Here is a 17,258-nt window from a genome sequence, read left to right on the forward strand (position 1 = left end):
TTCCTATGTTTATGTGAGCCAATGAACTTCACCCTGTTCATGATCTCATAAAGCAGTAACTCCTGTGTGGGTATGGGTAATGCAAAGTTTACCCACAGCTGATGTGATCGCCTGAGTGATCAAACAAGCCAACGATAGGTGAACTCTGTACTACCAATACTCAGACTTGCATTATTGCTGTTATAGAAAGGCATTATTTTAAAACTGCTTCTTCCACAACTCTGAACTCTGCTTCAAGTGTCTTGAACAGCTTATTTATGTACTATAACTACATACCTCCATGAACACAAAAACGTGTGTGTGTGTGTGTGTGTGTGTGTGTGTGTGTGTGTGTATATATATATATATATATATATATATATATATATAATAGAGAGAGAGAGATGTATATAGATGTGTGTGTGTACATATATATATATATATATATATATATATATATGTAGTTTTTTTTTTTTTACTAATCCCCATTGTTTTGTTGCTAGCTGGCACCTTAGTTTGATCCTTTTAAATAAATAAATGGGGCTTATGTGGTTAGTACTTTTTGTAGTAATTATTTTTAAAGAGGCTTTGCAACATGCAGATAGTTGCAGTAGTAAATGCTTTCAGTAGCTGTATGTTTGTGTTACTCTATATAAGTAAAGGTGCATAAAACTTCCTTTTTTTTTACTAACTGGAATTTAATGGCATTTGCTTAGATTCAGATCAAAGCTATCACCAAACCACTTTAATTAATAGTGTGTTTTGGATCTGGACTAGTTATTGTGGATAATGCTCGATTTTCAGTGAGCATGTGCTGGTGAACAAACAGTTATTCCAATTTTTGAATACTAGCGAACTTTTATTGAATTAATGTCTTCCTTTATACAGGAAGAGTGGATAGAATAGATGCTAGTTATCTACTGAATGTACTATGTTCTTCATCTGTAACTATGTAATATTTTAATTGCTAGGATTCTTAATCTTGTAACTATGTCTGTAATATTTTAATTTGTGGAGCTTTTCTCCCCGGGCCTCCGCTGAAAATGGACCTGTGTCCAGTCGGACATTGCCGGTCAACAAATGTAAGTAAGTAAAGAGTGAGGCATACTAGTGGAAGAGTGCTGTATAACATCCTGCCAAAGAGCAGGGGAAGTTTGTTTGTCTTGGCCCACTTCTCCACCCCAGCCTCATCTGTAGAAATAGTACCTCTGATCTCTTCCAACAGTAGGCTGCAAGCCTGCTGGATCTCATCACCCAACAGAAATAAATTAAAATATAGTAATATTGCTTAAAAATATTACACTGTCAAATAGATTGATGAACGTTTTATTCATGTCTTACTGCTGCATTATTTTCTCTCTCTAGCTCATTGATGATCTACTTTTAAGGCAAATGCCTCCTCTCTTTGTACTTTACCAGTCACTTGACCATTCCTTTAACTTTTTTGAAGTGTCTCACCTGTCTTTGTTGGTGTATGTTGATGTAGTTACAGGTCTTTGTGTCGTCTGCAAAAATGTCTTTTCCATGTAGCCTTTTTGAATTGCCACTGACAAAGACTTTTTTAAAGAGACCTAAACTCTATTGTAGACCATTTTGTAACTCTTTGGTTCTTACTATTAATTCACTTAACTATCTCCTCTCCTTTTTGTTTTCTTTTGTGTTTTAACCCATAATACCACCATACGACCCATTCCAAGACTGGCATGTGTATATTATTTCTATGTGACTGTGTGCTAAAATTTATGTGGGTTAGATTTACAGGTGTTATGCAGATTAATAGTTTGGTAACTCAATTTGTTACATCTTTAAGTTTTATGTGGCATGACCTTCCTGCTGTGAATGCATGTTGCCTTTCATTTTATGGCCAATTTGTCATTTTGCAGTTATATACTAAATTGCTTCCTGCGTGTTATTCAATACATTTTCCAACAACTAAAGTGCATCTAAGAGACTTTATGCACTGCCTCTTCCTTATTTCTACTTTCCTGAAATGGAATCAAGTATGTAGTATTCTAGTTGTCTGATCTTTTCTCACCTTTCAACACTTTACTGAGAGTAGTAGTTAAGAGACACACATCCAGATTAGCTTGCTTGCTTCTTTTTCTGAATTCTGGGTTGACTCTCATTCGAACCCATTGTTTTGTCTAAGTCTTGGTTGAAATTTTGAGTGGCGGATTTGTGACATAAAAGTATGGAAGTCACTGTTTTTATGTATGTATGTGTTTGTTTACCTCAAGGTAAGGGCAAAGAAAATAGTGATCCCACTGTTTGTATCTGTAGCAATAAGAGAGACAGGACCAAAGCCCTACAAGCCCCCCCCTGCAAAAAACAAAATTACGAAAAATGTGACATCTTAACTTTTGAAGACTTATGATTCTGTGACTTATAATACTGATGCATACATTAAAATTCTTTTGTTATATGAATGAGGTTGTGATTTTGTTTAGTTATCTTCACAAATGGATCAGAAGCAAAACATTTGGTCCGGGTACTTTCCATTCGTCTGTTGTGAAAAAAATTGAACAGGAATTCAGAAACCTTAACTTGTTATTTTTGTCTTTGAATTATCAAGCTTCTACCTACTTTCCCTTTTTAATTTTTGTATGCCTTCCTCAATTTTTCTTTTCTCACTTATGTGCCTATCAAGCTTTTTTGTCAACCTTCTTAACAGTGATGTTCTTCGTGTTTCACTGTTGCAGTCATTACATTTGGGTAATTCTGCTGGCAGGTTGCCCTCAGTTGGCCTGAATTCCAAAGTCCTGGGTCCTGCGTCGGCTGCTGTCGCCCCTTCCCTGACGTCAGGGCGTCAAGGGTATAAAAGATGCGGCCGACGTCATTTTCTTTAGTCTTTCTTGCCGTGCGGTGCCTGAAGCCGAAGCAGTTCGCAAGTGCCGGTCGGCCGACTCCTGAGATTTTCGTGTTCAAGTTTCAGATCCGAAGTCTTCAATAAAGCTAAGTACCCCGTTGGGGAAACTTTTTTCTTGCTCCAGACCGATGTCAGAAAAAGTTAATAATTGTATTTCCTGTGGTAAGCAAATACCTCATAAGGATTTTCATTCTTACTGTATTCCTTGCCTAGGCCGTGATCACAACGTTGCTGGTTGTCGGTTTTGTGCTAGATTTAACCAACGCACTATTAAGCGTCTGTATGACTTTGCTTTAAACTATTTTGGCCGCCGATTCAGTTATCCAAAAGCCATCTGACTACCGGAGTTCATAAAAAATGCAAAGAAAAAAAGAGATAGACAACCGAGGCCCAAAACCGACGACTGAGCTTCTCCCAAGCCAGTCGCCAGTTCACTGGTTCTCAGTGAGGCACTTTCACAGCCCCTGACGCCCAGTTGCAGCCCGCTACTGACTCCCACGTGGAGTCGGCCATGCCGCTGGAAACTCAAGGTATTGGAGCCTCGGATACTATTCCTTCAGATGGGTCCGGAGCCGCTGAGCAGGCACCGGCTTCTGAGCGTGTATTCAGACCTAAACATCTTTACATTAACCTGACTTTAGCTTCAAAGACAAAGACTACAGCACCTTCTAAAGCAAAGAAACAAACTCAAGAGCCATGTGGACAGGCCTCCATGCCCAAAAAACAGATGCTCAAAATGGCCGAAGACTTAATTACCTTGATCAGGGGTTCCCATCCCCCTCCTGATAAGAGGCCTAGGCAAGAGACTGACTATGAGTCTTCAGATCAGATTTCTATTTCTTCTGATTCTTCTTCTGATCAGGAATATTCTGTTCCCCCTATGAGGATTCTGATGCTGAAGAATGTATTCCTTCAGCTTCTCCTCCAGAGGACTATTCTTTTGGGGAAACCTTGCATACCATGAGGGAGCATTTCCACTGGGAGAGCCAAGATTTTTCAGAATCTAAAAAGAGGCTCAGGGATTTCCTTTTACTACCTCAACACAGGCCACTAGCCATTCCACATGTGTTGGACATTGTAGATGATGTGTTTTCGGAGTCTAGTCTTACCCTGACTCCTTACCTCCAGCTCCTGTTAAGCCTGACAGATATATTACAGGGTTCCTGACTCTCATAAATTCCTTTTTAAAAACCCTGCTGCAGACCCCAAAACTATTTCACAGGGTCCCAAGGGAGTTAAAGCTTCCGCTGCAAAAAACCCTACCCCCTCTGACAGGAATTCTAGGGCACTGGACAGATGGGGAAAAAAGGTATACACATCTCCTACCTTGGCTATAAGGGCCTTAAACTGTCAGTTTTATATGCTCAAATATCAGCAACATGTCATGGCATTGCTTAAACAGAAAATGTTGTTAAACTTTGAATGTACAGAAAACAAGGAAATGCAGGATGTATTGCATGCAGCTGAACAAGTTGGAAAGCATACTTTGCAATGTGGTTTTGATTCTTTGGAGGCCTCCTGCAGGGCTGCAGTTACAGGTTCTGTAATTAGGAGGCATGCTTGGTTAAAGGAACAAAATCTGCCTGATCATGTCAAAGTTAAATTATTAAATGCACCTTTACAGCATGATACTTTATTTGGTGTTAAGGCAGAAGACGTGTTAAAGAAAATGGAGGACAAAGCTAAATCTATGCAAACTGTCAAAGATTTTTTACAAGTACAACCACCTAGGTTTAGTAGACACTGGCCAACAAAGAATTGGTCCTTTCCTGTGTTGGACAGACCCAGACGCCCTAGAGGCAGATCCCAGGCGCAAAGTTCATACATGTCAAAGCAATGGGGTGCCTCTACCTCCAAAGTTGGAGAAGACAAATCTAAACCATACAGGAAACAGTCCCAATGACTTCCCCGTGTCTGCACCAAACACTTATCTCCTAGCAGCAGCCTGAGGGGGAAAATTAGCACTTTTTTCTCAAAATTGGCACATCATAACCCAGGACAAGTGGGTTTTAAATATCGTGTCACAAGGCTACAAGTTCCATTTCCATACCCTGCCAAAGGCAACTGGCTGGCCAGATCTGCCAAAAAATCAATGGGCAGAGGCACAAAAACAAGTCTCATCCCTCATGGACATGGGGGCCATTCAACAAGTACCAGAGCAAGAGCAGGGACAAGGATTTTACTCGACTGTTCTTGGTACCCAGAAAGGACAAGGCCTGGAGGCCAGTACTGGACTTATCTATTCTGAACACATTCCTGGATATACCAAAATTCAATATGTTGACTTTGCAGCAGCTTCTGCCCATGCTGGGCAAAAACGCTTGGCTTGTGACTTTAGACCTAAAAGAGGCATACCTGCATGTCCCAGTCAGACAAATATGCAGAAGATACCTCAGATTCAAGGCTGGCTCAATGCATTACCAATTCTTTGCACTGCCCTTTGGCTTATCTACTGCACCCAGGGTCTTTACAAAGTGCCTGGCACCAGTAATTGCATTTTGCAGACAGAGGAATACAAATGTATCCTTACTTGGACGACTGTCTAATTCAAGCAGAGAACAAGGACATTCTTCTACAGCATCTGGCGTTTGTGAAAAAACTCCTAACATGTCTAGGGTATACAGTCATAAAAAAGAAATCAAAGCTTAAATACACCTGCCCAGATGGCTTATCTTACGCGAGATAACAAAGGCAACTGACTACCTATTTCAAAATGATGGCAACAAAGGCCCAGTTATCTGCAAGAAAAATTCTGCAGGCTTTGGGCTTCATGGCATCCTGCATCCTACTAATTCCATATGCAAGACTGCATATGAGGAAACTACAATGGTACCTAAAAAGTGTTTGGATACAACATTGCCACAGCCTGGAAACTATGATTACTCTCATTCCCTGCCTGCAACAGGAGTTTTGATGGTGGGCAAAGGCTTGTCACCAAAACAGGGGACAGCCATTCACATTACCCCCAGCCAGGCAGACACTAACAACGGATGCATCAGATGATGCCTGGGGGGGCCCACATGGCAGGAAGATGCATTCAGGGCACATGGGCCTCAAACCAAATGCATCTACATATCAATCAAAACGAGATGTTAGCTGTTCAAAATGCCCTGACAGCCTTCAAGGACCTACTTCATCCAGGACAACTACTGATAAAGACAGACAACACCACGGTCATGTGGTATATAAACAAGCAGGGGGGCACACATTCTTACCCCCTTTGCAGGCTAGCCATGACTTTGTGGGACACAGCATTGACTTACCAAGTACATCTGCAGGCAAAATTCCTGCCAGGAAGGAAAAATACTCTGGCAGACGAACTAAGCAGAAACCTCATGGATCCCCATGAGTGGCAGCTGAATCCACAAGTCTTCAGCATGATAAGGAAATGGGGATGCCAGGACATAGATCTATTTGCCTCACCTCACAACTACCAACTAAAAAGATTCTGCACAAAGATTCATCACAGACAAGCATGGAAAGTGGACGCCCTATCTTTCAGCTGGAAAAACCTATCGGTGTATGCCTTTCCTCCACTGCCTCTCCTCTCCAAGGTACTCCTAAAGGTCAGACAAGAGAAGCCAAGGATGATGCTAATTGTCCCAGACTGGCCACGCCAGTACTGGTATCCAATACTAAGGAACTTGCCTTAATGCCCAGCTTGGACCATACCTCAAATACCTCATCTACTGTCCCAGCAAAACAATCAGATCCTGCACAGCCAACTCAGGACCTTAAACCTGGCAGCATGGCAGATAATGTATTCATACAAAACACACCTCTCAGTAAAGCTGTGATGGATGTCATTTTGGAAGCCAGAAGGCCTGGTACTAGAAAATCTTACATTGGAAAATGGAAGAGATTCTGTGCTTGGAAACAGGCACAAGGGACTGATACAGCTGTGCCAAATATTCCTCAGATTTTGCAATACTTAACTGAGATGCTGGACAAAGGCCTATCTTTTTCATCTATTAAAATTCATGCCTCTGCCATTTTGGCTCATTACAATGCAGAGCCACCAATCTTTTCTCATCCCTTATTAAAGCAGTACCTTAGAGGAGTCAAAAAATTAAGGCCTCCAAGGAGATCGCCAATGCCTGCATGGGACCTTAACTATGTCTTGGAAAAACTCACCCTGCCTCCTTTTGAGCCAGCTGCTACTGCTGATATAAAGTTTTTATCTTGGAAAACAGCTCTGCTCCTAGCAATAACTTCTGCAAGACGAGTTTCAGAGCTACAGGCACTCATGGTGGTGGAACCTTTTATCATTTTTTTATCCAGACAAAGTCTCTCTGAGTACAAACCCAACATTTATGCCTAAGGTGGTATCCAGTGTGGCTCTTAACCAAACTATTCATCTGCCAACTTTTTATCCAAATCCACAGAACAAGGGGGAAAGAATTCTGCATTCTTTGGACGTACACAGCTTAGATTCTACTTGGGCAGAACCAAAGTTTTCAGAATGACAGAGCAATTACTAGTGGCATATGCTGCAGTATCACAAGGAAAGGCTATCTCAAAGCAGACAATTTCAAAGTGGATAGGCCACTGCATTCATTTTTGCTACTTACACTATGACAAGCCAGTGCCTAAGGGCATTAGGCCACATTCAACCAGAGCTGCAACCACTTCAGCAGCCATTCTCAGGAGAGTACCGACCAAGGACATTTTACAACTGCTACTTGGAGTTCAGTGCATACCTTTGCAAAGCACTATCATCTGCCACTCTACTCTAAATCCAGGGCAGGCTTTGCCACTGCAGTGCTGCAGGGCCTCTTGACTGCTCCTAATGCTGTTTAGCTCCAGCCTCCCATCCATAGCTTTGGGACTGTACCCAAATGTAATTACTGCAACAGTGAAACACGAAGAACATAGTACAGTTGTGTACACTTACCATAAATGTAGATGTTTGAGTGTATTCACTGTTGCAGTCCAGGTTACCCACCCTCCACCCCCTGTCATTCTGGAGTTTATCTTTCCTTCTCTATTTTCTACAACCTATGTGGTGTATTTGCTTGTAGATGAAGTTAAAGCTTATGTTGATGCATGTATATATACATATATATATTTTTGCTACCTTTATGGGGGCACCTGACATCTGGGGCAAGAAAAACTAAAGAAAATGGCGTCTGCCGCATCTTTTATACCCCTGATGCCCTGACGTCAGGGAAGGGGCGACAGCAGCCGACGCAGGACTCAGAACTTTGAAATTCAGGCCGACTGAGGGCAACCTGCCAGCAGTATTACCCAAATGTAATGACTGCAACAGTGAATACACTTGAACATCTACATTTATGGTTAAGTGTACACAACTGTACTTTTCCTTCCTATCCTGATTCCCTTTCCTGCTTTCTTCTACTTTTTTCAGAATTTATTGTTGTTGCAGCTTTACTTGTGTAAGAATCAAATAAGAAAACTGTTTTGCTATGTTATTGTAACTGTTTAATTCTCACTTCTTTGTTTTTACATCCTTTCTTTTGAGCATTTAGAATTACATACTGAAAATTGGTTAATTTCTTTATAGCTGCAGGAAGTAAGCATGGCATACTTTTAATTTGTTTAATATCTTTAGTTTAACCAATTTACAACTTATGGTTATACATATTCAGTTTGCTTGGAGCCGTAAGAAGTATTTCTGACACCTTTTTACTGTGGTTTGTATGCCATTGTGTTCTGGGTCCTTGTGTCTTTTTTTCTTAAAATATTATCTTGTAGTATACACTGGTAACATGATGAAAAGGGATCCATATTAAAGAAAAATAATGTATAGCATTCTGCTATAAAGTGATAGTTATTTAGATTTCCAAGATGAGCAAGACTTTCTCTTTTTTTTTTTTTCTTCACAACTATATTTCTTATCTAGTCTTCCTCGCATACAATCTTAGACTGATTTTTTTGTACACGATAATAGATGTTCAACTTGTTTGGCCTTCAAATTTTTGGTTGAGACATTGCTTTCTGCTAAAATGTAATTATTGTATAATAGAGGCACTGATGCTAATTTTAATTTTGTAGAAACATTGAGTTGATATTTTTCTTCTTTAAGTACCATCAGCTGTGGTTTGAGATTTTCAGAGTGCAACAGCACCAAGGAAAACCTTTTGTGTTTACTCCAACCCTCACAGTTTCCCCTTCAAAAGAATATATGATGTTCTTCATCTCACATTGCTGCAGTCCTTACATATGGGTAGTCCGCTGTCCTCTGTCGGCCCGAATACCAAAGTATTAGGCTGACGTCGGTCAAGGCGCTTAAAACTGACATCAGGATGTCAGGGTACAAAAGCGCATGACCGACGTCATTTCCTCAGTCTTTTTTGCCGCATGGTCCGATGCAGAAGCAGCGTTGCAAGTGCCGTTCGGCGTTCTGAAAATTTTTCGAATTCGGAGTTTCAGACCGAATCAAGTTGGCTAAGTACCCCGTTCGGGATTATTTTGTTTTTCTTGCCTCAGTGTTTTACCGGATGTCAGAAAAAGTGAATAACTGTATTTCTTGTGGGAAACAGATACCGCATAGGGATTATCATTCTTTGTGTATTCCTTGTTTGGGGCCTGAGCACGACGTTGTTGGGTGTCGCCTTTGTGCTAGGTTCAATAAACGCACTATTAAGCGAAGGTTGGATTGTGCTAGGCTGGTCTTTGGGAAGCGGTGCAATTATAATATGCCGTCGGATTCTCCAGCGCCCGCTTCTGCGAAGAAGCAAAGACAAAACAGTTAAACCCAGGCAAGATGAGTCGTCCGTTCCGGACGCCGGTTCTTTAGAGGCTTCAGTGGAACCGGTGGTTCTGACGGAGACTTCTCTGGAGTCTCAGGGGGAGACTTTGATTTTACAGGAGGTGGTCTCTCAGGAGGCAGGTCAGGCTGAAGGGGCTTCCCAAGTTACTGTACTCCCTCCTTCCTAGGGTGGTTAGGCCTTCTCCTTCTGTTTCCAAGGCTTCTCCCAGAGGCAGGCCAGTTTCAGCTTCTGTTGGTGTCACTCCTAGTTCAGCAGGGTCTGTGCCTAGGAAGCACATGCTTAAAATGGCAGAAGATTTAATTACTCTGATTAGAGGTTCTATGCCCCCTCCTGATAAGAGGCCTAGGGTGGAGCCAGAGTTGGGAAGTTTTGAGCAGGCTTGGCATATTTCAGAGTCTTCAGCTGAAGACTTGCAGGAGTATTCTCCTTATTCTGATTCTGATGCAGATGATTCCACTCCTTCTGCTTCTCCTCCAGAGGATTTTTCTTTTTCAGAGACACTTCATTCGATGAGGGAACATTTTAAGTGGGAAGGTCAGGACTTCTCTGATTCTAGGAAAAGGCTTAGGGAGTTTTTGCTGTTACCCCAGCATAGGCCCTTGGCTATACCCCCTGTTCTGGATGTTGTGGAAGATGTGTTTGCAGAGGCTTCACTTAATCCTGATTCTCTGCCTCCTGCTCCTGTTAAACCGGATAGGTATTACAGGGTGCCTGAGGCTCATAAATATCTTTATAAGAGTCCTAGGGCGGACCCAGAAACTATTAGTCAGGGACCTAAGGGTGTCAAGGCCTCTGTTGTTAAAAATCCGGTTCCCCTAGATAAAGAAGCCAGAGCTTTGGATAGATGGGGAAAGAAGGTCTATACATCTTCTACCTTAGCTATGAGGGCTTTGAATTGCCAGTTTCATATGTTGAAATATCAAAACTTTCTTCTTTCTCAATTGAAGTCTAAGGTGGATGCTCTGGCGGAAGGCATTGAGTGTAAAGAGTTACAAGATTTGGTGCATGTCTCTGAACAAGTGGGTAAGCATTCATTACAGTGTGGTTTTGATGCTGTGCAGGCCTCGTCTAGGGTGGCTGCCACTGGCTCAGTTCTTCGCAGGCACGCCTGGTTAAAGGATCAGAATTTATCTGACCATGTTAAGACAAGTATTTTGGATGCTCCTTTGCAGTCTGATGTGTTGTTTGGTTCACCTGTGGAATCAGTCTTGAAGAAAATGGAAGACAAGGCTAAGTCTATGCAGGCTGTTAAGGATTTTTTGCAAGTTCAGCCTCCGAAGTTTAGTAGGAATTGGCCTGCTAAGGGGTGGACGTATCCTTCTTATGATTCTCAGTCTAGGGTAGATCTAGACGTGGTAGGGGCAGAGCTCAGAGTTCTTTCAGGCCTGGAACAGGGAGTTCACCTGCACAATCTTCAGGTGAGGGCAGGGGCCAGTCCTTTCGTAAACAGGCCCAATGACCTACTTTTTCAGCTGCCAGATCCTTCTTGCCTGGCAGCACCTTTGGGAGGAAGGTTAGCACTCTTCAAGGAAAATTGGATGTTGATTACCCAAGACAAATGGGTATTGGATATCATACACCAGGGTTACAAGTTTTATTTCCATACCTTGCCTCCTTTCAAAGGCATGCCGGACGTTCCTCCTCAGCAAAGACTAGAGGCTCGCAAGCAAATTTCTTTACTACTTCAAATAGGGGCCATACAAACGGTTCCTCTGCCAGAAGTGGGCCTAGGATTTTATTCTCGCCTGTTTCTAGTACCAAAGAAAGGAAACACGTGGAGACCAATTTTGGATTTATCCATCCTCAACACATATCTGGACATTCCCAAGTTCAAAATGTTAACGTTACAACAGCTTTTACCTCTGCTGGGCAAAGATCACTGGATGGTGACTCTGGATCTCAAAGAGGCTTACCTTCATGTTCCTATCAGGCCCAGTTGCAGGAAGTATCTGCGTTTTCGGGCTGGGACTTCACATTATCAGTTCTCTGCATTGCCCTTTGGCTTATCTACTGCGCCCAGAGTGTTCACGAAGGTTCTGGCTCCAGTGGTAGCTTTCTTCAGGCTAAGAGGAATACAGATCTATCCTTATTTGGACGATTGCCTGATACTGGCCCAAGAAAAGGACGAACTTCTTCATCATCTACAGTATGTGATGGCAGTGTTAAGATGCCTGGGGTATTCTGTGATCGAAATAAAGTCCAGTCTAGTACCCTCTCAGGACATGTGCTTTCTGGGTGTGAGACTGAATACAGCATCCCAGATGGCCTTTTTGACCCCGGACAAACAAAAGAATCTTTCTCTTTACTTCCACCAGTTGTCTCATCAGTCCAGGCTGACTGCAAGGACAGTCCTTCAAGCCTTGGGGTTCATGGCATCTTGTATTCTGGTACTTCCCAATGCCAAACTGCATATGAGGAAGCTACAGTGGTATCTCAAGAATGTATGGACACAGCACTGCCAAGATTTGGACACTGTCATTCAAATAATACCTTGCATTCAAAAGGAGTTTTTGTGGTGGGCTCAGGAATGTCACCTAAACAAGGGACTCTCTGTGACCCGGCCAGAGGCGAGTCAGATTTTAACGACAGATGCCTCAGACAAAGCTTGGGGAGCTCATCTAAATGGAAAATGGATACAAGACACGTGGCCTGCCAGACTTCAACATCTACATATCCACTTAAAGGAGATATTAGCAGTCCAATTTGCATTGATAGCTTTCAAGGATTTACTTCTTCCAGGGCAGGTGTTGATTCAAACAGACAACACAACTGTCATGTGGTACATCAACAAGCAAGGGGAACGATTCTTATCCTCTATGCAGACAAGCAATGATTTTGTGGGAGACTGCTCTCAGTTTACAGCTAAATCTTCAGGCAAGGTTTCTGCCAGGAGCACAGAACTCCTTAGCAGATGTGTTGAGCAGACAAATTATGGATCCCCACGAGTGGAAATTGGATCCTCATGTATTCCAGAGGTTGACAGTGTTATGGGGAACTCCAGACATAGATCTGTTCGCTTCTCCACTAAATTACCAGCTGCCAAAGTTTTGCACAAAAGGTTTCATCCCTCAGCTTGGAAAGTGGATGCTCTCTCATTCAATTGGAGCAATCTTCACGTGTATGCCTTTCCACCTCTGCCTCACCTCCCAAAGGTACTGCTGAAGGTCAGACAGGACAAGCCAAACATGATTTTAATAGCTCCAGATTGGCCTCGACAGCACTGGTACCCATTACTGAGAAGTCTGGTACAGGAGCCTCCATGGCCTTTGCCTTCGATTCCTCACCTGCTGTCTCAGGAGAACGGTCATTTACTCAATCTCAAACTTCATTCTCTACATCTGACAGCCTGGCATATTCTGGTTTAAACCCTGGAGGGTCTCGGCTTCCACAACAAGTTTTGAATGTTATTTTGGAGGCCAGAAGGCATAGTACAAGGAAAGTTTACGCAGATAAATGGAGGAGATTTTTATTTTGGAGTACAGCAAAGGACTTTGATGTTTCTAAACCTAATTTAAGTGTGGCGCTTCAATACCTTACTGAGTTATTGGACAAAGGTTTGTCCTTCTCCTCTATAAAGGTTCATGCTGCAGCAATCTCTGCTCACTATGACTGTGACCCACCATTATTTTCTCAGCCTTTGTTTAAGCAATTCCTTAGAGGGGCAAAGAATATAAGACCCCCGTGAGAGCTCCTACTCCTGCTTGGGATCTCAATTTTGTGTTGGAGAAACTCACTCTACAACCTTTTGAGCCTGCAGCATCGGCAGAGTTGAAATATTTATCTTGGAAGACTGCTTTTGTTGGCCATTACCTCTGCGAGAAGGGTTTCTGAATTACAGGCCCTTATGGCAGTCGAGCCTTTCTTAATTTTCCACAAGGATAGGGTGTCTTTGCGTACTAACCCTTCTTTTATGCCTAAAGTGGTTTCTAGTGTGGCTTTAAACCAAACTATTCATTTGCCTACTTTTTATGCAAACCCCCAAAATAAAGGGGAAAAGATTTTGCACACTTTGGATATTCACAGACAGTTGCGATATTATTTGAGCAGAAGTAAAGGGTTCAGGCAGTCTCAGCAGTTGTTTGTTTCTTTTGCTTTGGGTTCTCAGGGCAAACCTGTTTCAAAACAAACTATTTCTAAGTGGATTGGTTTTTGTATTGCTTTCTGTTATTCCCATCATGGTAAGGAGATTCCAACTGGGATTAGGCCTCATTCCACTAGGGCTACTGCCACTTCTACAGCTTTTTTAAGGGGTGGCTACTAAAGATATTTTGGAAGCAGCTACTTGGAGTTCAGTTCATACTTTCTCTAAGCATTACCACCTTCCACTTTACTCTAAATCTAGGGCTGGATTTGCAACTGCAATTTTACAAGGCATGTTGGCAGCTCCTAATGCTTTATAGTTTTGCCATCCTCCCTTACCTCTGCTTTGGGATTCTACCCATATGTAAGGACTGCAGCAATGTGAGATGAAGAACATAGTACAGTTTTGTACCTACCATAAATGTAGATGTTCGAAGATCCACATTGCTGCAGTCCAGTTTACCCTCCCTCCTTCCCCTCTGTTGTTGAAGGTGGTGGTGTGGTTTGTGTTGTACATATTGTAAATATGGTTAGTGCACGAGTGGTTGGTTGGGTTTTGCTGGTTTTTGGCTTTGGCCTGTCTTGTTAGGGCCTTCTGACATCTGCGGCAAGAAAAGACTGAGGAAATGACGTTGGTCATGCGCTTTTGTACCCTGACGTCCTGATGTCAGTTTTAAGCGCCTTGACCGACGTCAGCCTAATACTTTGGTATTCGGGCCGACCGAGGACAGCGGACTACCCATATGTAAGGACTGCAGCAATGTGGATCTTCGAACATCTACATTTATGGTAGGTACAAAACTGTACTATTGCTAACTCATTGTTATTGTGGCATGTGCACTGGTGAAGGACTTTATAGGTAGCAGGCAAAAGTAAACTGAGAGATGACTTAGGTTGTGAAGTAAATAAGTGTTGTGTCTGAAGGTGTTGTCTTTATTCATCATTTTTCATCCTAGTATTCTAGGCTGCTTATATGCACTAGTTAAGTCTTAGACTTTTTTTGCATGTGTGTTTTAAAATAATTGTTCCCTATAAACATGTACCCTTCTTGCAGTGGTTTAGAAGATCATATGTCATGTTATTGAATAAAACTGCTACTCACCATGAAATAATGGCACAGGAAATCTCATCCCAAAAACTTGTATTCAATTCCTCTTTCTTTTAACCTTAAAAAAAGATCACTGCAGAATCTTCCTATATAGTAGTCAGTTTGCTACTGACATGCCAAGTTTCTACCCAAACTGAATGCAAAGTACTGAAATATTTTTGTTTGATATTTTTGACTGCCCCGTCACCTTGGTCTCTTGTGGGCACTGCTCCATCTCCTGGTGCCCTTGGACACTGGAGGAAATGCAGATGCTAGACTGTCATGCTGTGAGAGGCTCAGACTGAGAGATTCTTTTTTTGGTCTCCTTGTAGCCCTTCTCTGTTGTCAGTAAACAGTGCAGTGCCTGCTCTGCTGCACCTCACTATTGGTGTACTGTTCTCAGTCTCAGTGCTCAGCTGGAATGAGTACATTCCTTGACTGAGTTTGCATTCCAGAGTGTGGAATGACTTCTTGTCCTTCCTCAGGAGGTAGCTTCTGTAGTGGGATGCAGCCAACTCCCTGTTGCTAAGATGGACAAGCAGGTGTTACTCCATTCCCTTCCTGGTTATCTCATTCATCCCATGGGTTAGTAAACAAACCATGACTAGGTGAAACAGACTCTTCATCCCTATGCACCACAGAGCTGGTTTAGTACAGAAAGGGTTTACTAAACTTAAAGGTTAGTATTTAGAATGTTGCAGGATTTCCTGAGAGAGTAAAAGTGATATTTGTCTGGATACTTTATTAACGTGCAGCTTTGCCATGCTGATCACTTTGTGTATGTCTACTACAGACAAGAATTACGTACCATAGTATTTTTCACTGTTTTTGTCTCCTATTTTGTACAGGTCTTCAAGGAGTAAATGCACAGATAACACTCCTCTGCCAACACCTTCTTATAAATATAATGAATGGGCTGATGATAGGCGACATCTGGGTTCCACCCCTCGTCTTTCTAGAGGAAGAGGAGGTAATCCTTCTTTTATGTTGGAATTTGAAAACTTGACCAGTTATTGTTTGGGTTGGCAATCGATACTTTTTTCAGCATTCTTTCTCTGTGTACTTTAATGGTGTGTGTCTCCAAGTCAATGATATAATCAGTTTATCACAGTGTACTTTCTCCTTCTTCTCTTTCACTTGTGTATTATCTTTTGAGTTATTTCTTCCTACATCTACTTTAGCCGTCTGCTCAGTATTTTGTTTCCATTGTATTACCATTTGCTTCATCGTATTTCCCCAGAGGAAAGGAACCTTGACCAAGTCATGTGAAGGATCATAGTCTAAAGCTTTTGTCTTGGTTTTATTAAGTTTGTACCCTGATAGCTAGTTGATTTTTAGTACTCTGAATATGATGTTTACATCCTTTTGTGGATTTATATGTATTATGTGGGAAATGTAAAGCTATTTGTAATGAGTCTTTCCATTTATATTCTAGTGTTGAAGATTAATTTACATAGGGAAGGGCTGTATATATAGAAGAAATAGGAGAGGAGACAGTGGACAACCTTGCCTTGTTCCTCTTGCCAAATAGATTTTCCCTGAGAGCCTTTCTGTACATTTTAGGCTAATGTGTGTACTTTAATGTATCCTAAGTATCAGTACCACCCATTCTTCAAGAAAGTCAAATGTTCCAGTTATTCTCTTTAACTCATTCCAGCCTAGTGACACCTGCAGGTGTTTCTGTAGCTATATCCTACAGGGTGTCTAAAGTAGCCTGTTTATATTTACCTTAATTCCAAAATCAGGCTGTAATACAAGCTGTTTAATGATTTCAACTTAAAGCGTACCTGATGGACAACACAATTGCATTGATATTTGATCTCTGTCTAGTGCTCCTAAAGAAATACTAATTGTTGTTAATATGTTATTTATTTATATTGTCATAATGTTCATATGTTTTTAAATATATCAGCAACCAAGTAGCACAGACAGAACTGTGTCTGCATTAGAAGCTGAAGTTAAGTGCAAACTTGCAGTATTGTATTTCAGTCTTCTGTTAAGTACAAACTTGCAGTTTTAAAAGTACTGAATTTCATTTTTTCTGTTACCTATTTGTTTTCGCAGAATAGTGTGCTGTGTGTCTCTCTGCAGTTAGTTCCTCAACCGCCCTCCCTGTTGTCTTGGTGTTAGTGGCTCTGGAATTGCCCGCCCCTCCTGTAGGTCTGTATTTGAACACTCCTCCTGGGTCCATCTCATTGCTCACTTAACCGAATACAGTGAGATCATATCCTGAGTCTAGTGTTCACTCTACTTAATACAGAGAGACGATTTAGAAGGCCAACCCAGTTAGGTTCTTCCTTCCTCTCTCCTTGCACTTTACTAACCAAAAAAAAAAATTGCACTTTATTCATCTGCTTTTACTGTATTTGTGTTTCTTCCTACTTTATTTTGCTTTTGCATCTTCTTAAAAGTACTCCGTTTTATTTATTCTGCTGCATTTATTACTGCTTGGTAGTAGCCCGATTAAATTGCAACTGTTTCTAAGTCTTTTGGTTTAAGCACTTGGGCTTCA

At 41.7% G+C, this 17,258-nt stretch overlaps 1 protein-coding gene across 1 annotated transcript in view; it reads left to right on the top strand.

Moving 5' to 3' along the window:
- Positions 1–17,258, top strand: part of DHX38 (DEAH-box helicase 38) — a gene marked incomplete in the record, with an annotated part of 1,902,786 nt that overhangs the window by 137,937 nt on the left and 1,747,591 nt on the right. The window contains 1 exon segment of the mRNA XM_044081902.1: positions 15,595–15,716. Coding sequence (XP_043937837.1) covers positions 15,595–15,716 — 122 coding nt within the window.

The sequence above is a fragment of the Protopterus annectens genome, chromosome 8.part1 (assembly GCF_019279795.1).
Source record: "Protopterus annectens isolate FY-2018-M chromosome 8.part1, PAN1.0, whole genome shotgun sequence".
NCBI lineage: Eukaryota > Metazoa > Chordata > Ceratodontiformes > Protopteridae > Protopterus > Protopterus annectens.